This window comes from Pan troglodytes, chromosome 1 (genome assembly GCF_028858775.2).
Source record: "Pan troglodytes isolate AG18354 chromosome 1, NHGRI_mPanTro3-v2.0_pri, whole genome shotgun sequence".
NCBI lineage: Eukaryota > Metazoa > Chordata > Mammalia > Primates > Hominidae > Pan > Pan troglodytes.
Genome location: NC_072398.2, coordinates 87171848 through 87198633, shown reverse-complemented (window position 1 = coordinate 87198633; position 26786 = coordinate 87171848). Strand labels below are relative to the sequence as shown.

The window sequence follows — 26786 nt, the reverse complement described above, 5'->3', positions numbered from 1 at the left end:
CTATTAAGATTATTAATCTGGCTAAGAATTGTATATAGAAAAAAATGAAGAGCGAAGATGAGCTAGGATAGATACTTTGGAACAATCTCAAGATGAGGTGATTCAAAGCTTGGAATGGGAAGAAAGGAAAAATTTCCAAAGAAATTCCAAAGGAAAAATCTATAGCATTTGGCAGCTGATGATTTATAAAGGAGAGAGAAGGAAAAGCTGATTCCATGATTTTGAGACCAGACCACTGAGAGACTAGTACTGCCATTCAAAGAAATGGATAAAATGGGAGGGACAGTGTGAGATTTATGCATCTTGAATTAGAGATGTCATTGGTGGGTATTTTTGTGTATCTCTTATAACAGATTGGTGTGTATTTCTGTGTATCTCTTGTAACGGAATACCAAGTAATTCTTGACTGATGAATTTCATTTTCTTTCCTTTTTGTTAGATACTACCAGCCCCCTCACAAGTTAGTGTCCCTTTCCATCTGTTGTATTGTCTTAGACTTCTCCTCATTCACCACCTTGATGCTTTTACAAGATAACAAAGCTTATGGAGATAGGCATGGGGCAGCAAGAAATATAGAGTGGGAATCTGCAGAGAAAAGAAAGATGAGCCCTCTTTCTTTGCTTGTTTTCCGTGTTTGTTTGTTTTTTTTTCTCTGCTTTGCCTTGGGCATGATTGGGATTACTGAGATTATTCCTCTTGTCTATATTGTTGCATTAGTATTTTAACTGGTGTCCCTAATTTATTATTTTTCCATCTTAATTCCTACAATTCACCCTGCATACTGCTGCCAAGATGAGTCATCCTTACATACTGCTTTTGTTATATCATTATCCTTCTTGAGAACCAGCAGTGGATTTTCAGTGTCTATCAGATGAAATCCAAATGCTTTAGCCTGGCATCAAAGGCCCAGGACAGTCTGTCCCCACATTACCTTTTCAACTCAGTTCTAACCAAACTGTTCTACTAACAGTTCCTTGAATCTGTATTCATTAGTTCATTTAAAAATACTCATTCGCTGATTCTCCTTTATGCCTAATGCTGGAGATACCAACATAGAATAAGGTACCCATGATTTGTACTTTACTGTAGGCTCTAAGTGGAAGAGACAGAAGAAAACAAAACAAAAAAATTAACAACCCAAACAAAACAATTGCAGCTTATGACAGTTTGGGAGAAAGAAAGAAATATGGTCCCTTCATGAAATATGGTGGGAGTCAGGGGTAGAGAAGACCTTTTTGATTGGGTAGTGAGGGGATAACAGTTAAACCAAGATCTGAAGGATGAGAAGAATCAACTGTGAAGAGTCAAGGGGCAGAAGATTCCAAGCAGAGGGAGCAACAAGAGAGCAGAGGCCCTGAGGCTGGAAAGAATGTGTTCGTTTTAGGATTTGTCAGACGACCAGTAAGGCTAGAGTAGGACCCAGTAGGGAGAGGTAGGAATGATATGAGATCAGATCGGGAAGGTAAACAGGGGCCACATTAGACAGGGAATTGTAGGCCGCAGTGAAGAGCTGTGATTTATCAATATAGTGGGAAGGTGCTGAGGAGTTTGAGGTGGGAAGTGACTTGATCTGATGTACATGTAAAGAGATCACTCTATTTTTGCACATGTGGTGTCCATGTCTTGGATTACCTGTCCTCTTCCCTCCAGGCTATCTCCTACCCATCCTTCAAAATCCAGCTGAAATCCTACCACCTCTGCAAAACTTTTGCTTTACTTCTGTGGACCACTAGAATACTTCTGTAGGTCCTAGAATAAATAGTCTTTCCTCCACTGAACGTCCTTAATGTAACCACCTCTCATTTATGGCTTTATCTAACACTACTCAAAGATAATTACCTTGAAGGTGTTGTTTTTTTTTTTATTTAACTGTGTCTCTTCCTCCTCTTCATCCCATGCCTAAAGAAATGCTCTGATACTTAATTTTTAATTTATACTTAGAGTTGGGAAATTTTTGCCTTTTTATGATTCACAAAAAATAGCTGTTCTGTAGCTGTATCTTACCTCCCTCACTTCCTCTGGTTGGCCTTACTTCCCTCTTATTTCTTAAAGTCATTAGTGTATCCATTTTTAACTCTTCCCAAACCATTTGATTTTCTCCCACTTAGCAGAGCCTCTTCTGAACTCTCTACTATAAGGTAAACCTGGAAATAAATAGATTTCTTAAGTGGAAAAAATAGGGTTAATGGTAGAGCTGCCTTTATGTACTTGGAATGTTATTACTTTGCCAAGAATGATTATTGTGTTGATGATTTATTGGCAGTTGCATGGGTAATTTTTCCATGAATAGTTTGTATTCATTGTATTTGATTTACTAATTAATTATTTAGTTTATAGGAACCTTCACAAGACCCCAGAGGTTTAGATTCAATCAGCTTGCATTGAACCTTCTAGGATATTAGTTACTTCTTTGACCCAAAGGAGCCAGTTGCTGAGCCCCCTGTACCTAAGTGACCTTCAGAGTCCTGTTAGCTTTCAGTGAGATCACATTCACTCTTTCTGCCTTGTGACAAAAATCTGTTTCTACTCAAACAGATGGTTTAGCTTTCAACAAATAAAAACTAGAGATCAGCATCTACTTAAGCCAACAGAGTTGGTTTGAGCCTCCCACTAACTCTCCAAAGTCTGTGTTATTTTTTATTTTTTAATGTTAAGCTCCTCCTAATGGATTTATCTTTGTACGGGGAAATCAAGAACCTTGCACTTTGTCAGAAGATGAGCCACTTCATATAATCTCAAGTTTCTATGTTTTAGAAGAATTGCTTAGTAAGCACAGGTTCAACTGCTCTGCGTTCTCTCTTTTGCAGTTACACCAACTGGAAACATTGGGGATCATAACTTTCTGTGGAATGTTACATAGGTGTGTCAGCACTTACATGATACTTTCTTTGTTATTTAAGACATCTGCAAGCTGAGGATGGCCAGTGTCATTTCACAGATGTACATGCCAAAGACATGGTAGTTTTCATTGACATTGGGAAATACTCCTTCTCTTGAGCTTTTACAAATAAAAGTTAGAGAGTGCTAAGAAATCCATATTTTTTAAAAAATCTAGAATCTTGACATTGAAAATATAAATGCAGATTGTTAATTATATGTTCCTGTGTTAAGAAAGCATTCTTGCTTTCGGGATCTTGAGTACATCAGACAAAAGTTGCCTTTGAACTCAACCAAGTATCCATAGAGATATTTGCCTCTATATGTATTATTAATTTTACAGAAACAAATGCCTAGCTTAAATATATTTAGATTAAATAGTGAGACAAATGTAACCTGCACAATAGTTTGTTGCTACAAAAGGAATTGTTAGGAAGGCCATATAAGCAGTTTCTTTGAAGATACCTAGGACCTGTCTCTTTCTTTTCACTCTATTATGTAGGACAGAACCTTGTGGGAAATGTGATCTACTTGGCATCATTATGGTATGGATTAGGACAAAGAAAGATGCATTAATATTCCTGTACTCATGCCATAAAATATCATGGTTAAAAAGGCTTTAGTACAAAGTTATCCATGGTAACTCCCTTCAAGGGATTGGATTCCTTTCTGCAACATGTTGCTCTGTGGCCAACCAGTTTAGATATAATCACCGCCATGTATAGAGACTGCCTGCTTTAAATAGCTCTGGCAATTTGTAAATTGTTCCTTTTCTGTCTCTTAAATCCACAGGATTATATATAAATATAATATTTCTTCCACATGACAAACCTTCAGCTGTGTGTATACTATATACCCTCTGAGTCTTCGCATCCCAAGACCTTCCAGTTTTTGGAAGCTATTCTTGTGACCTGGGTTCATGGTGCCTCGATTCTGGTCATTCTCTTCTGATATGGGCTCTGGTTTTTCCACATCTGTTAAAGAGGGCCGATGAATGCTGAGCATAGTGGAGTATCTCCTAATTCTATATAGTGTATTTCTATTGGTGAAACCAAGGTGTTTTTTTCTAGTTACATCATACATTGTACCTTCTGTCAAATATAGTCTTTAGCTTTTTCATATATGTTACTACCAAGCTTTTTAATTTTATTTGCCGATTTGGATTTTTGGCCTGAATTTAGAGCTGTGTTTTTATCCTGATTAGATACAGTTTTTCATTAAGTTCCTTACTCAATAAACATTCAGAGAAGGCTTCCCTAAGTCCATGGAATAGGTTAGGATCCCTTCCCCACTTTATGTACCCAGAATACTCCAAACTTTCTTATTTTTGTAACATTCATCTTACTTGTAATCAGTAGTTATCATCAACTTCCCTGCTAAATTGGAGGCTCCTTAAGGTTAGGACCTTATTTATTCAGTATTCTTTGTTATACCTACTGCCTAACAAGAGTAAGTGCTTAATACATAGTAGCTGCTCAAAAATGTTTGTTGAATTGAATTAAATATATGAAGTATCTATATAAGCCAGGCACTGTCCATTGTATCTAAGAAAAAAATGTAATTAATTAAATGAACACACAGTGAAATTTGAACTGAATCTTCAATACTGGCCAAGTGAATGAGGCATTCTGAGCATAGGGAACAGTATAAGTAGGGATATCAGAGAAAGAAAAGTACTTAGTCCATTTGGGGAATTAAAGTTGGACTAAAGTGCACATGGATCAAGGTACAGATGAAGCTGCAGAGGCAAGCAGAAGCCAGTTCATCATGGCCTTGTGTAGGACATGATACAGAGTTTGACTTAAGCCTCTGAGTAATGGGGAACTATTAAAATATTTTGAGCAGGGAAGAGGCACAGAGTTACATTTCAAAAGATTTCCCTAGCAGCAACATAAAAGATAGATTAGAGGGGATTATGCTTTTATAGGGACAACAGTTAGAAAGTTATCATCTAGGCAATAGATGATGGGTAGTTCATATTTTAAAAAGGATTCTTTCTGTATACTATCTATTGTGTGTAACAAGTTACTCCAAAACCTAGCAGCTGAAAGAAAACAAACATTATCTCAGACAGTTTCTGAGGGTCAGGAGTCTAGGGCCAGCTTAGCAGGGTGATTCTGTTTCCGGATCTCTCTTGAGATTGAAGTCAAGCTGTTGACTGGGGTTGAAGACTTGATTGGGTCTCAGGGATGTGCCTCCACATTCACTCACACAGCAAGTGGCCTCTTTCTGGGGCTGCTCACAACATGGCTTCCCCAAAGCAACTGCTCCATAAGAGTGAGAAAGAAACTGAGTAAGAGCACTCCCAAGATGGAAGCCACTGTCTTTTAAACTTAATCTTGGAAGTCTCATACCATCACTTCTGCTGCGTGCTGTTGGTTACTTAGACCAACCCTGGTACATTGTGGGAGGGGACTGTACAAGGGTATGAATACCAGAAAGTGGGGATCATTTGGGGGCATCCTAGAGGCTGCCTTCCATGCTGCTTGTCAAAGAATGTAAAGAGTAAGTCTACAAGTCCATAATATTTTGATGGCTTATGGAGATAAGAGGGCAGAACACTCCACCTAGAAACTATCCTATTACCTAGAGCAGGTAAATAAAGTCATTTGCTTGACTGAAAGGTAAGAGGGTTAAGACCCACCATTCTGAATGTCAAGTAATAGTTACGTTGCAGTCATTGCTTAGTTTTATACTATAAATTGTGATAATTTGGTTCCATTTTTTTTTTTTTAGTATAAATGTGATTGCTGTTCAGCTTTATATTCAGCGCATAGCACTATGCCAAGTAATGTACAGGTTTCAAAAGAAGACTAAAATGTGATTCATGCCTTCAGAGAGTTAATAATTTTACTGGAAAACAAGGCATACATAGATCATAGAAAATCTTAGACCCCAGAGAAAACTTAGGGGAGTTTAACACAACAGCCTCATGAAACAGCTAAGAAAACAGGTTGAGGGAGGTGAATGGCTGATCCAACTCAGCTACTGACAGAGCTGAGACCAGATCTCAGACCTTTAGGTCTGTAGGCAAGCATTTTATTTAAATATAAAATGTAATTTGTTTACGATACCAAGAACATTCTTTTTTAAATATAATGTAAAAAACATTTATAGAGACAGGGTCTCACTGTGTTGCCCAGGCTGGTCTCAAACTCTTGGGCTCAAGCAATCCTCCTGCCTCAGCCTGTTAAAGTGCTGGGATTACAAGCGTGAGCCACCACACCAGGCCAAGAACATTGTCTGAGGACTTAAATCATTTTTCTATTTGAAATCAGAATGACTTAGTATTTGATGTGGGGAAAGGCAAGACATAAATGTGTTAGAAGACATTTCTGTCTTCTCTTGAAAGACCAACTCATCCTGTCACTGATTACTGTGTGACTTTGAGCTAAATTACAACACATTAGTAAATACAGGAGAAAATAATGAGCAATGCCACATCCCTTGCATTTTTTAAAGCAAGGACCACCCTAATTGACAGTGAGATCTTTATATTAATTTTCCCATTTAAAATAGATAATATTCAGTGTTCGATAAAGAAAGAATTATGGGGTAGATTATGAAATAATAATTGGAGTACTATTACTGTTAATAGTAAAAAATGTCTGAACTATACTGTTGGAATAATAAGAGTAGAAATAAGTAAAATTAAGTATTTACAAGGTTTAAAGTATTTTGGAGTTTTGTTTCCTTTTTTAAAAACAAAATGCTTTTTAACTGTTCATTGCCTATATTACCAAATAGTTTTAAGTTGTACATTCAGGTTCAGCTCCCCTTTTTTGAGTACCCACCATTTATGTTAAGTATATTACTGGGTTCTTTAACAGATATAATTGCATTTGGTCCTCATAAATCCTATGTGAGATAAACATTTTCCCCATTTTACAGCTGAGATGACTGAGAAATTAAGAGAACCACAACTGAACTTTCTGCATGGTCCTTTGAGGTCATTTTTCTGAAAAGCAAGTGCTACCTTTTAATAGTGTCTTTAGCCTTTCCCTCAGGCAACAGCGTATGACTAAGTCAAGACAGCAGAACTAAATACGAGTTTATGTTACCATAATTTCAGAGTAATGGCTACTGTTTTATGTTCTGGTCATCTATTACATAAATATTTAATACTGAGCACATAATTTGGCATGATGGCAGCAAAAAGATGTCTATCCTGGAGTTTCCATGATAAACCAAAAAGGCTTTTTTTCCCCACCAGTATGTTAAAATATGGAGAAATAAATTAGGAGATGGTAAGCTACAGCTTTCTTATCATCTTAAGTTTACCTAATTAAAGCACTTTAAAATAAATTCATTCCATCCAAATTTAGCAGCCATCTATTGCAAAGTTTGCTTACTTTTTCCATGGCATTTAAATATACAAAAGCCTTTTTTTTAAAAAAAAAAAAAAAAAGCATTTTTTAGTAGGTAAATGTCAGTCACTTTCTTGCCTGTCCTAGACCAACAGACCAGTTCTACTTTCAAAACAAAACATAGCATTTAATAGTAAAAATAAACTGTCTTCTCACTAATGAATTTACTGTCTACATTTCCATAGATGTGGCCATGTGTTTTCCCAGGAAAACTGGCTTGAACTCAAACTAAGATAGCTACTAAGATCCATTTAGACAAAGTGGGCTATAAACATGAGAAATCTTCCGCCCCCTATTCTGTGTTTGGTTAATTTTGCTGCTCTCATACATTCTAGCAATGTACCATTCTGTTCTCCCTTTTACTCCAGGGAGCCTCATTTGGCATATAGTTAGTCATATGCATACACCTTTGAAAACAGTCAATGTAACTCCCAGTTATTAAGAACCTGATGGGTGCTAGGCATTGCCTTATGAACTGAGAGGTACAAATATGAAAACTATATAAAAGCTCCTGCCCCAGATAAACTATGATACAGAAGAACATTTGTTAGCTACTTTTTAGGTGCTGTATATCAATCAGTTTTCTTAGTTTCAGGTGACAGAAGCTAACTCTGGATAACTTAAGTAGAATTTCTAGGAGGGCCAAAGAATCTGACTTGGAGGTACGGTAAACAAAAACAAAGTCCTAAATTACACCACAGAGCTGGACATAGACCATAGCTTACATCAGTGATAGTGCTGATCCTGAACTGTACTTCCAGAACCAAAGCCATGGCTGGCCCTTCCAACTAGATACCACTCCTTCTAGGCCTTCTAGGGCCACCCTTCTTTCCAGAAGAGTCTCCTTTGCAGTCTGGAGCTGGTGCATCTGTGTGGCAGAGCCTAGGCCATATGCCTGTACCCTAGTTGCAAGGAAGTCTGGGAAATAAATTATCTGGTACTTTATACACTTAACTAGTAGGAGGTCAGCTCTATCTCACAAGATAGGAGGTTCTGTAAACCTAGGTATGCAGTCAGGCACTAAGTGGCCAAAAACTTCTATCAGCAGCATTTTGAATAATCAGAGAAGATTCAACACAGGAGATGAGAACCAGGAAACAACAACCAAAAAAGAAATATGGTGAGTTTGGCCTTAATATCACAAAAAGATGAAAAAACAATGTGTTCCTAAACCAGTTTACAAACCCACAGTTAGTGAAAGGCTAGGTGATAGCTTATATTCTCCAAAGTTATAAAGTCCTAAAGAATGTAGCCTCTACTTGAGACCCATTTGGTCTGTGCAGGTACAGGCACTATCATCTCTCTCTGTAAAGGGTCAGTATGATGTTTAAGAAAGCAACTCACATTTGGAGTCAAAGCCTTTTGTTCTTACCCTGCGCAGCCCTTAACCAGATGTGTGACCTGTAAGCAAGGAGTTCAGTTAGTATCCTCATCTATAAAATGAGAAGGTTGAGGTAGGTGATCTTTAAAGTTCCCCCTTGGCTCTAAAGTTCTATACTTTGTACATGATAGGCCAGTGACAACTAATGTTTTTACTCAAGCCGATTGTATGTTTTAGAAGGCAAATAAATTATGAGCTTATTTTTTGATGACAGTACATTTTCATAAACCCAAAATAATTAAATCTCCACCTCCCACTTAGTTCAGTTGTTTTGGGTTTTTTAAAACAATTTTATTTTCCCACACAGTACAGTTTAAGCATTCAAGTTGCAGCAGGGGAAATACTCATTGAATTTGTCATCATTATTTTTGGCTTCTATCTTTATGAGAGCCATTTTAGTTTTCTAGTTTCAGTGATCTATTTTTTAGATTTTAAGCTACAATATATTTTAACATTTGAGTATTAAATTGCATTTGTCATAATGAATTAGAATCTTATGTTTCTTTCAAAAATAGCTTTATCTCAATATGAAATGCAAGATTCTTCACATTTATTGTAAAGAGGAGAATTTTTGAGACATTCTGTATCCACTGGTCAGTTACTGTTTTGATTTGGTGATGGAAAATCGTAGCAAATTGTACATTTAAAGTAAACCAAAGAAATAACTTTATGCAGAGATAGAGATTGAAGTAGCCATTTGGAGATGAGAATTTTATCTCCATGCCTTCAAGAATGACCATATGTAAACCAGGTCAGAAAAATAAAAATTACACCATATTTATTTTAATAGGACCATCTTAGAATACAAGACATAACACAAGAGAATTTATTTCTGGAATGACGTGAAGGAATTTATTATACAAACTGCTCCATCTAAAACATGTTCCTATAATGTAGGTTCGTAGAATTTTTTTTTTTTCCCCTGGGGACATAGTTTCACTCTGTCACCCAGGCTGGAGTGCAGTGGTGTGGTCTTGGCTCACTGCAACCTTCGCCTCCCAGGTTCAGTCTCTCCTGAGTAGCTGGGATTACAGGTGCACACCACCATGCCTGGCTAATTTTTGTATTAGTAGAGACGGGAATTTCACCGTGTTGGCCAGGCTGGTCTCAAACTCCTGACCTCAAGTGATCCACTCGCCTCAGCCTCCCAAAGTGTTGGGATTACAGGCGTGAGCCACCGCACCTGGCTGGTTCCAAGAAATTCTAATGTTTGTTCTGTTTTTAAGGAGAAAAATTATTGAACAACTTACCTCTAAACTATAGTCCTTTAATGATAAACACTACTGTTAAAAAATTCTTATAATTAACATAATCTGATATTGTTACTTAAGTCTTTGAGGAAATAGAGAAAAACTGGCTAACATCCCTTATGACTGCATGTTTTTATATATTAAATAGCAGTATTGAATTGCCTTCCACTGTCTTTTTCAGACTAAATAATATATAGTTAAACCTTGCAAGCCTTATCCTTTTTTATACTTCTTTTTTCTAGAACAGCTTTATTGAGTTATAATTCACATACCATACATTTCACCCATTTAAAATCTATAACTCAGTGGTTTTTAGTGCAATTTTAGAACATATCACCCCAAAAGAAACCCATCCCCATTAGCAGTGACTCCTCATTCATCCCTTTCCCCACTCCAGTAATGCTGAGCATCTTTTTATGTGTTACTGGCCATTTGTATATCTTCTTTGGAGAACTGTCTATTCAAAACATTTGCCCATTTTTTATTGGATAATTTATCTTTTTATTGAATTATAAAAATTATATCTTCTAGGTACAAGTCACTTATGAGATATATGACTTGCAAATATTTTTACTCATTCTGTGAGTTTGTCTTTTCACTTTCTTGAGCAAGCCTTATTCTTAACTCTGGTTAAATTTTGGTTTTCTGAACATTTTGCTAAATTTTCTAAAGGTCTCCAGTTGTGGAGTAACCTGAAATGAATACTTTATTTTTTGAAAGTGGAACTAAACTCTAATTTAAGTCTATGATAGAAAAGAGTAATTGCTATAGGAACCAACATTTTTTTTGGTTCTTTACCCTGTGCCAAGCATTATGCCGAGTGCTTTGCAACCCTAAAATATAGGGTTATTATTCCTGTTATATAGATGAAGAAACAAAGGCTTGAAGAAGTTAAGTAAGTTGCACAAAATCAAAAAGTGCTAATAAATGGTCAATTGGAATGACAATGCAGGTTATTTTTTTGACCAACTTTCACATTTTATGTGGGGTGTTTGTATTCCACTATTGTACTTTTTAAGACAATATTATTTTACAGCCTCATTTTCCATCCACTACAATCCCTAGATTTTTTCAGGCATATTGGAACTGAATCATTCACTTCTGTCTCTTTAAAACTGGAATTTCTTGGTTTCTGAACCAAGAAATTTGATTTGATTTCTATAACCTTTTGATTTTTTGACTGTCCCTTCCAAATTGGCCCTTTTTAAACAAATTATAACAATTTTCAAAGCTAAAAAAATTCTAAAGGTAAACTTGCTATTAAAATGATTAAATGTAAATTGCAGACCATTTTTAAATGTCTTTTTGATTAGCTACTATTAAGAATTTAGCTGATCTACTTCATTAAAATGTTATATTAGCTCAATGAATAATTATACATTTCTATGTAACAAATTACCCCAAAACTTTAATGGCTTAAAGCAGCATTTGTTATTTCACAGTTTCTTTGGTTTAGGAATCCAAGTAGAGTTTAGCAGTGTGGTTCTGCTCTAGGTCTCTCATGAGGTTTAAGTCAGGCTGCTGGCTGGTGCTGCAGTCTCATTTTTGGGGAGGATCTATGTGCAAGCTCACTCGTATGGTTGTTGGGAGGATTCAGTTCCTTGTGAGCTTTTGTACTGAGACCTGCAATTCCTCACTGGCTGTTGGCCAGAGTTCTCCCTCAGTTCCTTGCCATATGCACCTCTCTATGAGACAGCACATGACATGGCCTCTGGCTCTGTCACAATAGCAACACAAGAGAGTGTCCAAGATGGAAGCCATAGTATCTTTGTAACCTAATCTCAGAGTTGATATATCATCACTTTTCCCATATTCTACTCATTAGAAGCAAACTATTATGTTCAGCCCACTCTCTATAGAAGGGAAATACCAAGGGTATGAACACCAAAATATGGGGCTTACTGAGGGCCACCTTAGAGGCTGCCTGTCACACTCAGTGAATCTATTGTTTAATCATGGAGAATCCAAAAGTCATGGTGTTTTTATATAGAACATTGATATATACAATTCCATCCTGCAAACAAGTGATAATTTTATCTGAAAATATATAAGGAAGTCTCTCCATCCTAAAATATGCATATGTGTATATGTATTATTTTTAAAGCATCTTTAGTCTGCATATACATTTGCTACTTATTAATCTATTTTATCAAGAGACAACATTAAAGTTGTAAGACACAATTAGAATAGAAAATTTTATGTGTAACTTTATGTTCTCCCCTTGACTTATAAAGATTGCTATTGAATTTTAGTATTGCAAAACTTTGGCCAATGTAAAGATGATTTTAATTTAAACATGTACAACATGCAAAAGAATATTTTTTCTCCTTAAATCATAGTTTAGAAGTCAACCCTAATTTAACAAAATAGGTGATCCTGAATGGACTTTAATTCATTTATTCAGCAAGGCTTATTGAATTACTCTTCTAACTCATCATGAGTTACACTCATAATAAAAGTCTGCACTCCTAATTTTGGCCTCCCATAGCTCAATCAATCTCTATCTATGTTTCCAGTTTCATTTCCTATTGCCATCTCCCTTAACCTTCCACCCCAGCACAGTTTTTCTTGCTCTTCCCCATGTTGACGTTCATGCATGCCTCAGGGCTTTTCCATCTTCCTGAAAACCTCTTACCCAGATCGTTACATGGCTCGCTTCACTTCATTTACTTCTCTGCTCCAGCATCACTACCATAAAGAAGCATCCCACCAGCACTCTTCACAATACAGCAAGGACCATCAAAAAGCAAGAGACACAATAAAAATGATAGTTGAAAAGATTAATCTCATGACAGTGTACAAGATAACTTGTATGTAAACAGAGGCTGGATTAGACATGGATGAGTAGGGGCCACAATTAGGAACTTTCACATTCATTCAGGTGTGAATTGATAATGATCCGGTTATGACCACCTTGGGCATGAGTAAAGGTACACAAACATTCTCCCAAAACCAGGTCTTCCCTCGGATTTGTAATGCCGGTAAATTGTTGCCACCTTCCTCCATCCTCCTCTAACAGAGCCATTTCAGAACCAAAACTTTTTAAAGAAAAGTTTGAAAAAATAAGAAGCACCAAAGAATTAGCAGGAAATGCTTGGGTTTTAGGACTGGAAACCACAATGCAGTAGGGGCTCTGCAAGAGGAAGGAGTGAGTGCTTCAAAGTGACATAGCAGCTGTGTGCTGTTGTGCCTGAGACTCCTTCCAATCCTAGATGTTTCCTAGTGGTGCTGGCAAAGCTTCTGTTGGCTGTACCACATTCTTTCCCAATCCAACTCCCTCTATGTAAAGTCTCATAATTCTAAGGATCCTGGGTTCAAATGCAAGTTTCTTCCGTAGTAGTTACCATTTGGGTGTTTCTGCTTCTTCTAAACTCCCTTCTAATTGTTTTTCCTCTTGTTTTTAAGCTAGTGATTTTTTCCCCTGTATTTTACATATGCTTATGGAAAGAACAGGTATGTTTTCATGGCACTTAGCATGTTATAAATGCATTGTTTTCCATGGAGTAAGATCATTCTACCACTGAGAGCATTAAATCCATGTTCCTAAGGTAACCCATGTTTTCCTAGAAACGGGAAGAGTCATGACCAACTTTCACATTGTCTGCTTTGTTCTTGGGGTATCATCCATTGTGATAACCATTCCCAAGAAGTTTCCTCCCCAAAACAGAATTACTTCTCTGCCTACCCTTGATTCAAGTGACCTTTCATTACAGATAATCTGGTTTTATAGGGAAATCTAGTAGGTTCTGCACTCAGTTGTAAAGAAAGACAGATGCAAATGGGTTTCAGTAATTGGTACAACATTGTCACAAAGCTCTTTAGATTAGCAAGTACTTATAAACTAGGTGGAATATTTTTTATTCCATGTTGTTAATAAGAATGCCCTAATCCTCTTTACACACTTGAAAATATCCAGGGAATGCAGAGAGAGACAGACAGAGAGATAGACTCGTATGTAATCATGGACTTTTGAGATAGGTAGGTATAGATGTTCCTGTAAACTAAGTGTTTGTAGCCTCCCAAAATTTATATGTTGAAATCCCTACCATACTGTGATATGGAGCCTTTGGTAGGTGATTAGGTCATGAGGACAGAGGCTTCATGCATGGGATTAGTGCTCTCATAAGATAGGCCCTGGAGAGCTTCCTCACCCCTTCTGCCATTTGAAGACACAGTGAGAAGATGAATATCTGTGAACCAGGAAGCAAACCCTCACCAGACATTAAATCGGCCAGTGCTTTGATCTAGTTCTTCTCAGCCTCCAGACTGTGAGGAATAAATTTCTGGTTTTTATAAGCCATCCTGTCTATACAGTTTGTCACAGCAGCCTGAACAGACAGAGACAAGTGTAATCCCATCCTTTCCTTATCTGTATTATTAGGTTAGTGCAAATGTAATTGCTGTTTTCGCCATTTTAATGGCAAAAATCACAACTACTTTTGCACCAACATAATATTTGCTCACTTTTCTCTGTTGTAATTTTCTCATATGAGACTGTAGGAAAAAATGATTTAATATATTCTATAAAGTGCCTAGTAATATAATAGGTCCAGCATATGAAAGCATTCATAATAGGTTCTCAGTAAAGAGTGGCAATGCTCGAACATTTCTAAAGAAACGGAATTGATTATATTCCATTCCTTTTTCAGACAGTTATAAATGTTAGAAATTTCTTTCTGTTACTGCTCCAGAATCTGTGTTTTTCAATTATTGGTTCTAATTCAGTATTTTTAGGCCTCAGAGAAAAAGCCTTAATGCCGTCCTCACGTGGTAGGCTACCAGGTCTTTGAAGGTGGCCATTTTGTATCCCACATCTTCTCCACATCTGCTCATAGAAATACAGTTTCTTCATCTGCTCCCTTATGGTCTAGGTTCGAAGCAACTCAGAATGGAACATAACGCTACTGGTGTGTTAATTAGCAGGTGAGAATGGAACTATCGCCTTTTTTGTTGTGTTCTTAACACAACCTTAGTTGGCATGAATTTGAGGAGCAGTTATATTTCACCTTTGACTTGTCAAACTTACACTTGACTAAAACCTACAGATGTTTTTCTTTTTAATTTTTTTTAATTTTTAATTTTTGTGGGTACATAGTAGGTGTATATATTTATGGGATATGTGACATGTTTTGATATGGGTGTGCAACATGAAATAATTACATCATGAAGAATGCAGTATCCATCCCCTCAAGGATTTATCCATTGAGTTGCAAACAATCCAATTATTACACTCTTTAAGTTATTTTAAAATGTTACAGATGTTTTTCAAACATGTCTCTGTCCTACCCTATCTCTCTCATATATTTGTATGGGATTTTACATTTTGACATATTAAATTTCATCTTTTTGGAGTTTGCTCATTTTCTTCTTACCTATCAAGCTGTTTTGGGACCCTAACTATGACAGTAAGTCACTTGGCTATGCACTTAATCAGCATGTGTTTAATATCCACACTCACATTTTTATAAATATTTAACAGGAAGGGAAATTTATACCTCCAAACCCACTCTAATCCCTGAACTCCAAATGCATGTAACCAACTGCCTGTTAAATATCTTCACTTAGATGATTCCTGTCAGTTCACACTTAACCAAACTGATTTCCACTCTCAACCTTCTCCTGTAGTCTTCTCATCCTAGTCACAGTGAAGCATATTCGTCACATTGCACAGCCAAAAACCTTCCTTGCAGTCATCCTTGACCCATTTTGTTTCCTCCCACATCCCATATCTAATCCCTCAGCAAACTCTACTTCACAATGCATCCTGAGTCATACCTTTCTTACTTCTTACCTTCTTGCACTACCACTTTGGACCAAATCATCAGAAATAGATTCCTAACATTTTCTGTATTTACCCTTGCGTTCTTTAGTCTTTTTAAAATATTGACACTAGCATGAACCTGTTAAGACTTAAATCATGTCACTCCTACTAAAAATACAAAAATTGGCCAGGTGTGGTGAGGCATGCCTGTAGTCAGTCCCTGCTACTCGGGAGGCTGAGTTGGGAGAATCACGTGAACCCAGGCAGCGGAGGTTGCAGTAAGCAGAGATTGTGCCACTGCACTCCAGCCTGGGCGACAGAGTGAGACTCCCTCTCAGTTAAAAAAATAAAAATAAAAATCACCTTAATGCCTTTTATCTCTGGTTACTTCAACACCATAATTACCATAAATAATTCATCTCTGTTGGAATATTTGTGTCCCGTTAAAATTCGTATGTTGATATCTCTTCACTAATGTAATGATATGAAAATCAGCCTTTAGGGGGGTGATTAGGTCATGAAGGCAGAGCCCTCATGAATGGAATTACTGCTCTTATAAAAAGACAAAGGACTTTGCAGGGACATGGATGAAGCTGGAAACCATCATTCTCAGCAAACTAACCCAGGAACAGAAAACCGAACACTGCATGTTCTCACTCATAAGTGGGAGTTGAACAATGAGAACACACGGACACAGGGAGGGGAACATCACACATCGGGGCCTGTCAGGGGGTGGGGGACAAGGTGAGGGATAGCATTAGGAGAAATACCTAATGTAGATGACAGGTTGATGGGTGCAGCAAACCACCATGGCACATGTATACCTATGTAACAAACCTGCACGTTGTGCACATGTATCCCAGAACTGAAAAGATAACAACAACAAAAAAAATCATGCCACTCCTCTGTTCAGAACTTACCGGTAGCTTTCCATCTCATTCAGAGTCAAAGCTAAAGCCCTGACAATTGCCTGCACAACTCTACATGGTTCTGCCTCCCCTTCCCACACATGTACACAAACACATTTGCTTTTCTGACCTCATTTTCTAGCCTTCTACCCTTGCTTCCTCCTCTGCATGCACAGAGTCCTCTTTGCTGTCCCCTGAACATGCCAGGCATACTCCCACCTTAGGGCCTTTGCATCTACTGTTCGCCTGCCTGGAGTGCACTTTCTTCATCCCATGCACTATGAATCTTCCTTCTGCGCTCATTTTTGTTTAAGGTATTATATGAGACTGTGCTACTAATAGAAATTATAGGGCTCTTTTGGCTAGTGTCAAGTATAGATTTGCCTTTTGGACTCACATAACTGAATATGTTAGAATTACATCTAAAGAAATAATTGCCTATAAATGGAGTATTGTGTGTGAAGAGTTAGAGTCCTGCCCCATCTCCTTTCCTATTAAATGATAGTGATTTTCACAGTATCTGAGATAGCCCTTTGAATATCAGAGAAACATAAGAGTGTAAAGATTTTCAAGGAAATGGTCATATTTTTCAGATGAGAAATTCACCAAAGATTTTACCCATTGGTGCCAAAAATGTAAGGCAGGCAAGAAGTTAGTAGAAGAAAGTCATCACACTGTAACAAATATTTTTTTTAAGTTGTAGGCACTGATTTCCAAATGAGTTCTGTAAACCACTGCTATTTCCATTTGTAGTGTAGCAATAGGTTGATACTAACCTTAAAGGTCTCAAGTTCAACAGCTTATTATGAGGAAAGCTGCCATTCCTTTAAGAAGGTGAGTTTCTATTATCTTTTTAAAGAGAGAATTACTCCTTTATAAAAATGTAACTTCTTCATACTGTATTTCAGATCTCTTGCTTTTTAGTAAAACTTTTCATTGCAGTGGGTTTGATAATAATAGTGCTCACTTTTAAAAAATTCCCTAAATTTTAGTTTCCCCTCCAGTCACCAGCTCACTTTTCTGTGATCCTCTTTAGCAGAACTCCTTGAAAGACTCATCTATACTTGCTGTTTCCTCCTTCTCTCCTGCTGTTCTCTCTTTAACCCACTCCAAATAGGCTTTCATCTCGTCGCTCCACTGAAACTACTTATCAAAGTTTCCATCACCGTCATGCTACCATATTATCTTCTCCATCCTCATCTTATTCCCAGCAACATTTGACATCACCTTTGAACACTTTATTTACTTGATTTCACTGAGACCTCCTGTCTGGTTTTGTTTTTCATCTTATTTCATTAGATGCTAGTTCTCAGTCTCATTTGACTCTTTCTCTTCTCCCAAACCCTATACATTTAAATATCCCAAGGCCTAGACCCTCTAGTCTTTTGCCTAGGTGATCTTTTTTTATATATATATTTTAAGTTCTAGGGTACATGTGCACAACATGCAGGTTTGTTACATATGTATACATGTGCCATGTGCCGTGTTGGTTTGCTGCACCCATTAACTCGTCATTTATATTAGGTGATCTTATTCAATCACATGGTATATAAATTACAATATAGACTACTATGACAGAGGCCCCAGAATGAAGGTGCCTAAACAAGATGAAAGTTGATTTCTTTTTCCTGTAAAAGTGTGGGAGCTTGTCCAAGACTGATAGGATAGCTTGTTGGTACTGGAGACCCACGCTCTTTCTTTCCTGCAGTCTGCTGTTCTCAACATGCTGTCTCCATCTTCTGGTCCCAGATGGCTGCTCCAGCCCCTGCCTCCTGTCAGTATTCTAACCAGCAGGAAGAAGAAGATAGGAAGTGAGAACGTATCCCTTCCCTTTAGGACTCAGAAGTTAAACATGTTTCATCTGCTCTCATTTCATTGGCCAGAACTGAGTCACATGATGATAACTTGTTGAAGAGAATTTAGGAAATGTAGTCTTTAGGTAGGTAGCTATGGCTTCCAGCTAAAATGGAGCAGTTCTTTTACTAGAGGAAAAAGAGCGTGATGGATTTTGGAGGACAGGGAGCAGTTTCTGCTGCACATGGCTTTAAATACTATCTATGAGCTAATGTCTCCCAGATTTGTAGCTATTTCCTGAGTTCAGGACTCTTTCCTCAGCTGCCTCCCTAACATTCTCGAACACTTGCCTGTTCAAAATTGAACTCTTCACTTTTCTCCCCAAACTCCTACCCATCTTAGGTCTCCCAGGTGCTCATGCCAGAAACTTAGAACAGTCTTGATTCCTTGCCTTCTCTTTCATCCACTTTTGATCCATCTGCCAATCCTATTAACTTTAGCTTCAAAATGGACTCCAAATCCAACCACTTCTCATCAGATCTATCTTCCACATTACCACCAATGACTTATTTTAATAAAGTACATATCCCCATCCTGTTTCTTACTTCCTTAAAACCTTCCTCTGTCTCCTTATTGCCTTTGGGATAAATTCTAAACCCTGTGTGAACCAACTCTTTCTATCTCTCTGGCCTCATTTTCCCACTTTCCACTTATATTTTGTATTTCAGTACTACCTAGCACAACACACCTCATGACTTGATGTATTTACTAATGCTTATCCCTCTGTAGAATTTCCCCCACTTCAGACCTGGCTAAAGAATCCCTTAGTCTCAAGTGTCACCTCCTTCAGATCTTTTTTTGTTTTGTTTTTTGAGACAGAGTCTTGCTCTGTTGCCCAGGCTGAAGTGGAGTGGCACAATCTTGGCTCACTGCAACCTCTGCCTCCCGGGTTCAAGCGATTCTTCTGCCTCAGCCTCCTGAGTAGCTGGGACTACAGGCATGTGCCACCACACCCAGCTAATTTTTTTTGTTTTTTTTAGTAGAGACAGGGTTTCACCATGTTGGCCAGGATGGCCTCGATCTCTTGACCTTGTGATCCGCCCACCTCGGCCTCCCAAAGTGCTGGGATTACAGGCGTGAGCCACCGTGCCTGGCCAGAAAATGTTCTTTGTCATCTCTCCACCTCCCCAGGCTAGGTAGGCACCTTCCTCTTTATTCTTGTTGCACCATATGCATACCCGTATCACACCTATCCTGGATGATACCAGTTTACATAGCTGCCTCTTTTCCTAGATGCAAGTGCCTTGGTCAGGGGCAAGGTCTTACTCATCTCTCAGTGCCCAACACATAATAGCTGCTAAGTAAATATTTATGTAATTGAATCATATTGATCATGGGAACAAACTCCCATTGGGAGAGCATCACCTCTGCCTTACATATCTGAGAAAAGCCCTTGTTTATTGTACCCTATCAACTGAATCTGCTGGGCTGTATATTAAAGTGGGTATTTTAGGCCCTGCTTAAAAAATAAAGGTTAAATTGAGCATATTCATTGCTCTGTTAGGATTACATAATGCCTGATAGTGCAAAAACATGGGTGTTGACTGAACTTTACAGTTGTCTGGGGTTTGTGAGGCCCAGCTGTAGTCTAGGTAGCTTTGTGTGTTTGAAGGTATTCTGACTAGATGAGTCAGTAGTTTAAAAGTAACAAGTCACTGTTGGTCTGTGGAAGAAGTTGTGTGGACTTAGACTTGCCTTCACTGCTTTAAAATCTTGCTTTTTAAAAAATCCCAAGAAAGGTAGGTTCTCTTAAAAAAGTTTATGGCCTGGCCGGGCGCGGTGGCTCACGCCTGTAATCCCAGCACTTTGGGAGGCCGAGGCGGGCGGATCACGAGGTCAGGAGATCGAGACCATCCTGGCTAACATGGTGAAACCCCGTCTCTACTAAAAATACAAAAAATTAGCCGGGCGTGGTAGCGGGCGCCTGTAGTCCCAGCTACTCGGGAGGCTGAGGCAGGAGAATGGCGTGAACCCGGGAGGCGGAGCTTGCAGTGAGCCGAGATCGCGCCACTGCACTCCAGCCTGGGCGACAGAGCGAGACTCCGTCTCAAAAAAAAAAAAAAAAAAAAAAGTTTATGGCCTATATTTGCTGTCATAAACCAACCCAGTTTTCAGCCTTTAGCCGGGCTCCCTTAGAGATGAATGGTAACCCATATAAACTACATGGCGATTCTAGTTGTTTTTAGTCAGGAAAAGCCCCAAGGTTTTTATTAAGAAGCCCAGAAAGAAGAGATGTCAAGGATTCCGGTGAGAAGTACTATGTTATAAGAAGCAGATTAGGATAACTTGTCTTAAAAATGAAAAAGGGATGAGAAACTTGACAAGTTTTTAGTGCTTTCTTAGCACTAAATGATGACTTAAAGAAAGTTTAGTCCTTGCCAAATTTTCCCCTTTGGAACTGTTTCCACTGTGTGATAGAGATCTGCCGCTACGAGCTTGTCATCATTCTCATCCACTGTCTTCTTTGTCTTCTTCGAAGTCACGTCCTACTCCTCTTCCTCTTATCTTTTTTTTTTGGCGGGGTCGGGGGGGTTTTGTTTGTTTGTTTTTTGCACTAAGTCATAGAACTGAAAAGACTCTGGGTAATGTTTTCAAAATAAAGCCACATTGTTTCCAATACAACAGCTTTCTCTGGGTTCTTTCACTGCCTCCTTAATGTAAGTCTTAATCACACTTGTATTAACAGTAGAAACACTCTGCAGTATCTCGTTTCATACAGTGGTGTTAGAAGCATTAACTCCTCAGCCCTCATACCACCACAGGAAAACAGCAATCATTGTTAACCCCCATCCATTGGGGAGATGAAGAAAATGAGCAAACTATGAAGAATGCAGTTTATTTCGTCTCCATAAGACTGTGAGGCAGTGGAAGGTAAGGGCTAGACCCCAGGATGGCTGATTCCTAGGGCTCTTTTCCTGTGCTGCAGAATGCAGTGACACCTTTCAGTTGTTGCTGTATTCAGAGGTGTGTGTTGCATGTGATAGGTACAGTACTTGACATTATTAACTCTTGCAACCACCCTATGGGTTAGGTATTAATATCTCCATGTTATAGATGAAGTCTGTGATTCCAAAGCCTGATGTCTCTCCACTGTGCCACACACACTGACTCCACACAATAACAATTACTCCCATTTTATATCACTTGACATCCTGAAAGTCCTCCACAAACATCATCATATTTAATCCTTAAGAACTTTGGAAATATCAGTGATTATCACACACTTTGAAATAAGCAAGTCACTAATCAATGTGATCTTATTAAAATTTAAGTCAGTTCATGATGCTACTACTCCGACCTTCCAATCATGTCGCATCTGTCTAGAATCAAGGCCCAAATCTGTGTGACCTGTGATATGGTTTGGCTATGTCCTCACCCACAGCCTCATCTTTTTTTGTTTGTTTGTTTGTTTTGAGACAGAGCCTCACTCTGTCACCCAGGCTGGAGTGCAGTGGCGCAATCTTGGTTCACTGCAACCTCCACCTCCAGGGTTCAAGTGATTATCCTGCCTCAGCCTCCCAAGTAGCTGGGATTACAGGCATGTGCCATGACACCCGGCTAATTTTTGTATTTTTAGTAGAGACGTGGTTTCACCATGTTGGCCATGCTGGTCACGATTTCCTGACCTCATGATCCGCCCACCTTGGCCTCCCAAAATGTGGGAATTACAGGCATGAGCTACCACGCCCAGCCCCAAAACCTCATCTTGAATTATAATTCCCACATGTCAAGGTTGAGACCAGATGGAGGTAATTCGATCATGGGGGCTGTTTCCCCCATGCGGTTCTCATGATAGTGAGTCTCACGAGATCTGATGGTTTTTTTTTTTTTTATTATTATACTTTAAGTTTTAGGGTACATGTGCACATGTGCAGGTTAGTTACATATGTATACATGTGCCATGCTGGTGCGCTGCACCCACTAACTCGTCATCTAGCATTAGGTATTTCTCCCAATGCTATCCCTCCTCCCTCTCCCCTCCCCCCACCCCACCACAGTCCCCAGAGTGTGATATTCCCCTTCCTGTGTCCATGTGATCTCATTGTTCAATTACCACCTATGAGTGAGAATATGCGGTGTTTGGTTTTTTGTTCTTGCTATAGTTTACTGAGAATGATGATTTCCAATTTCATCCATGTCCCTACAAAGGACATGAACTCATCATTTTTTATGGCTGCATAGTATTCCATGGTGTATATGTGCCACATTTTCTTAATCCAGTCTATCATTATACTACAAGCCTACAGTAACCAAAACAGCATGGTACTGGTACCAAAACAGAGATATAGATCAATGGAACAGAACAGAGCCCTCAGAAATAATGCCGCATATCTACAACTATCTGATCTTTGACAAACCTGAGAAAAACAAGCAATGGGGAAAGGATTCCCTATTTAATAAATGGTGCTGGGAAAACTGGCTAGCCATATGTAGAAAGCCGAAACTGGATCCCTTCCTTACACCTTATACAAAAATCAATCCAAGATGGATTAAAGATTTAAACGTTAGACCTAAAACCATAAAAACCCTAGAAGAAAACCTAGGCATTACCATTCAGGACATAGGCATGGGCAAGGACTTCATGTCCAAAACACCAAAAGCAATGGCAACAAAAGACAAAATTGACAAATGGGATCTAATTAAACTAAAGAGCTTCTGCACAGCAAAAGAAACTACCATCAGAGTGAACAGGCAACCTACAAAATGGGAGAAAATTTTCGCAACCTACTCATCTGACAAAGGGCTAATATCCAGAATCTACAATGAACTCAAACAAATTTACAAGAAAAAAACAACCCCATCAAAAAGTGGGCGAAGGACATGAACAGACACTTCTCAAAAGAAGACATTTATGCAGCCAAAAAACACATGAAAAAATGCTCATCATCACTGGCCATCAGAGAAATGCAAATCAAAACCACAATGAGATACCATCTCACACCAGTTAGAATGGCAATCATTAAAAAGTCAGGAAACAACAGGTGCTGGAGAGGATGTGGAGAAATAGGAACAGTTTTACACTGTTGGGACTGTAAACTAGTTCAACCATTGTGGAAGTCAGTGTGGCGATTCCTCAGGGATCTAGAACTAGAAATACCATTTGACCCAGCCATCCCATTACTGGGTATATACCCAAAGGACTATAAATCATGCTGCTATAAAGACACCTGCACACGTATGTTTACTGTGGCATTATTCACAATAGCAAAGACTTGGAACCAACCCAAATGATCTGATGGTTTTATAAGCATCTGGCATTTCCCCTGCTTGTACTAACTCAGTCCTGCCCCCTTGTGAAAAGGGTGCCTGCTTCCACTTTGCCTTCTGCCATGATTGTAAGTTTCCTGAGGCCTCCCCAGCAATGTGGAACTGTGAGTCAATTAAACCTCTTTCCTTTATAAATTACCCAGTCTCAGGTATTTCTTCATAGCAGTGTGAGAACGGACTAATACAACCTGTAAGGAGAGTGGTCCGCTGGTTTCCTCTCCAGCCTCATCGCCTCCTACTCTTCCCTTGATTCTCTCTGCTTCAGTCACACTGGTCACCTTACTATTCCTCAGATACTCAGGGCACGCTCCTGCCTCAGGGCCTCTATACCTGCTCTTCCCTCTATATGTAATGCCCTCTCCCCAGACACCTGCTTGACTAGCTCCCCCAGTTCTGCCAGGTCTCGAACAAAAAATCACCTTTTCACATGCACACAAAAAGCCATCTTGCTGGTCAGGACTTCCCAGACCACTCTTTGCAAAATTCCAGTCTAGCCCCTAACATGTCATATAAAGCATGTCCACCTTCCATGCTTTAGTTTTATCCTTAGTCTTTATCATTTTCAAACATACTGTGTATTTACTTACTTCTCTCGCTTACCGTCTGCTCACTAGAATGTGAATGCTGTGAGGGTAGGGCTTTCATCTGTTTTGTTGTTCACTTCTCCACTCCAGCACCTGTAACATACTGGGCACATAGCAGGCACTCAATAAATATTTGATGAATGAAAACAGATTAGAAAATAGAAAGTCAAAGAAGGTAAGTGAGTTTCCCCAAAATGATATGGTATAGCAGCATCAAAGCTAAAACCAAGACTGGTCTTCTGATCCACATGCAGTTTGGTGCCCAGTTAGGCCAGAATCCGAAAAAGTTGTAAGTTAAGTTCTGAAATAAAACTCAGCCAAATAAGGTAGTTTGGTGTAATTTGCACTTTTAAAATAATTTTTCATCAGTTACTATATCATAGAGGATGAAGAGCAGTCCTTCCCTTGGACTGTCTCCAAGCAACAGGAATAATGAGAATAAGTTACAGAACTTAAAATAAACCCAGGTGTTTCTGGGCCTCAGATTCTTAATGTCCACAATGAAGGGACCATGTCAGTTCAGAGCTCTTCACAGCTCTAATCTTGAATCCATCTCATGGATGAATGAAATGCCTGGTTTTCTTTGTAATTTGTTCAGTTCTATGCATACAAGGTATGCAGTTTGTTCTGTAGATAAACTACACATGGGTATTTCTGTAACTCTCCTTTTATCATCATTACCGTCTGTTTGATTCTTTCCCCTACATTTGTGCAAAATGTAGGCTTGTCATCTCACTGTGTTGTATTGCAGGATCAGCAAGCATGTCAAGGATCTCGTGTCTTCTAATCTCATGCAGCCTCTGCTGCAAGGAAGCTCTCACCACTGCCTCCTCAGAGTTATCCAATGGGCAAAGAAACCAGAAGGCAGGATGACTTAAGGCCAGGGAACTAAATATGCAGTAATGGTGTCTGGGGGTCAGGAAAGCAAGTATTTGTACAACATGGCCTGGCAATCTTTGTCACTCTGAATTAAATCTGCACATGGTAATCAGACCTAAAAGAAGTGCACCAATAAGTCAGGCCATTGGTTATCCAGCTCTGTACAAATTTTGGCAAAGAAGGTTAAATGCAGTGTTTGGCATTGTATCTCAGCCTGGTTCATTTCTTCATTAAAAATTCCCTCTGTAGAGAGTAAAATACAGTTATTTTGAGGTGGTGTCCCTATCCTTAGGAACAGGAGGCACCGTCCTAAGCTCCTTTACACATACCAGCTCTTAAATACACAACTTGAGTAAGGTTTATAATTCTCATTTCTATTATATGCTGCACATGGCTTATGATAAAGTGAACCTGCAAATGATGGCAAGATAGAACAAGTCTGCAAAAGTAAGAATGGCAAGTTAATTACAGAAGTTGGATCCTATCAGTAATTTAAACCAAAGCATTTATTTGAAAACAAAATGAAACAAAACACCAATGCCCTCAGTCACCTTCTTATTCCATTCCCATTTGCTCCAGTAGGAATTAATCTCTTTATTTCTCCTTACCCTGGAGCACTTTTATATATCTGCGCTTGGGTTAAAGGCAGTTCTATTAATTTCTTTGTTTGGACAGAAGTTTCCTTAATTTACCATAATCATCACTGTTGTCACTATGCCAGTCCAGTATGTTTGGACTTCACAGATAAGTCTTGCAGTTTCCAAAACACCATCCCATCCTTACTGCGTTTATTCTTGAATGACTTTTCACTGGGAGATAGTATAATTATCTTTTACAACAAAACTACAAATGGGATCCTAATAACAAGTTTACTGTTTGTTCATTTGTGTTAGATATAGGCATACTGTCATATTTTCCTGTAATTTTTCATATCTGGTCTTGTGAACTGTTACTAGTATTTTTCTTCCATATGTATTTTACCTACCAACTTGATTGTAAACTGCTTAAAGATAGAAGCTATGTTATATAAGCATTTCACGCATGCTGGCTCAATGAATCACAAATAATTGGGAATTTGTTAGACATCTCATCTGAACAGTCCCTGCCCTGATACCACCCTGGGACATTCAGCCCTTGGCCACCTGCTTTGATGAGCACATTTCTATGTCTCCTGCTTAAGTACTTACGTAAGATTCTACTGAGTACCTGACTTCAGACCTACAGAGTCTGTTTTTGTTTTGTTTTCTTTTCTTTTCTTTTGAGACAGGGTGTCAGTCTGTCACCCAGGCTGGAGTGCGGTGGCTAGATCTCAGCTTTCTGCAGCCTCAACCTCCCAAGCTCAGGTGTTAGCCTCCTGAGTAGGTGGGACTACAGACACAAACCATCATGCCCAGCTACTTTTTGTATTTTTCATAGAGACAGGAGTACTCCATGTTGCCCCAGCTGCTCTCGAACTCCTGGGCTCAAGCAGTCTGCCTGCTTTGGCCTCCCGAAGTGCTGGGATTACAGGCGTCAGCCACTACACCTGGCCCCTGCAGAGTCTTTATCAAACAGAAGTGAATATTAGGAGGAGCCTGGGGAAGAATTCTCTTTGATTTACCTTGGTGTTAACACTCCAGCGATACAACTATGGATCCTCCAGAAAGACTATGTTTTT

General features: G+C 38.8%; 1 protein-coding gene across 11 annotated transcripts in view; it reads left to right on the top strand.

The window, feature by feature from the left end:
- The window catches only part of ATF6 (activating transcription factor 6), a 198343-nt gene that overhangs the window by 158906 nt on the left and 12651 nt on the right, over positions 1 to 26786 (top strand). For 3 of the 11 annotated variants that reach the window (XM_063795890.1, XM_063795888.1, XM_063795914.1), the window contains exon 16: positions 21161 to 21273. The exons of the other annotated variants lie outside the window; for them this stretch is intronic. In XM_063795890.1, coding sequence (XP_063651960.1) covers positions 21161 to 21258 — 98 coding nt within the window. In that variant the 3' untranslated portion in view covers positions 21259 to 21273. Of the gene's footprint in view, positions 1 to 21160; positions 21274 to 26786 lie in introns of those variants that run through there. 11 annotated transcript variants of the gene reach the window in all.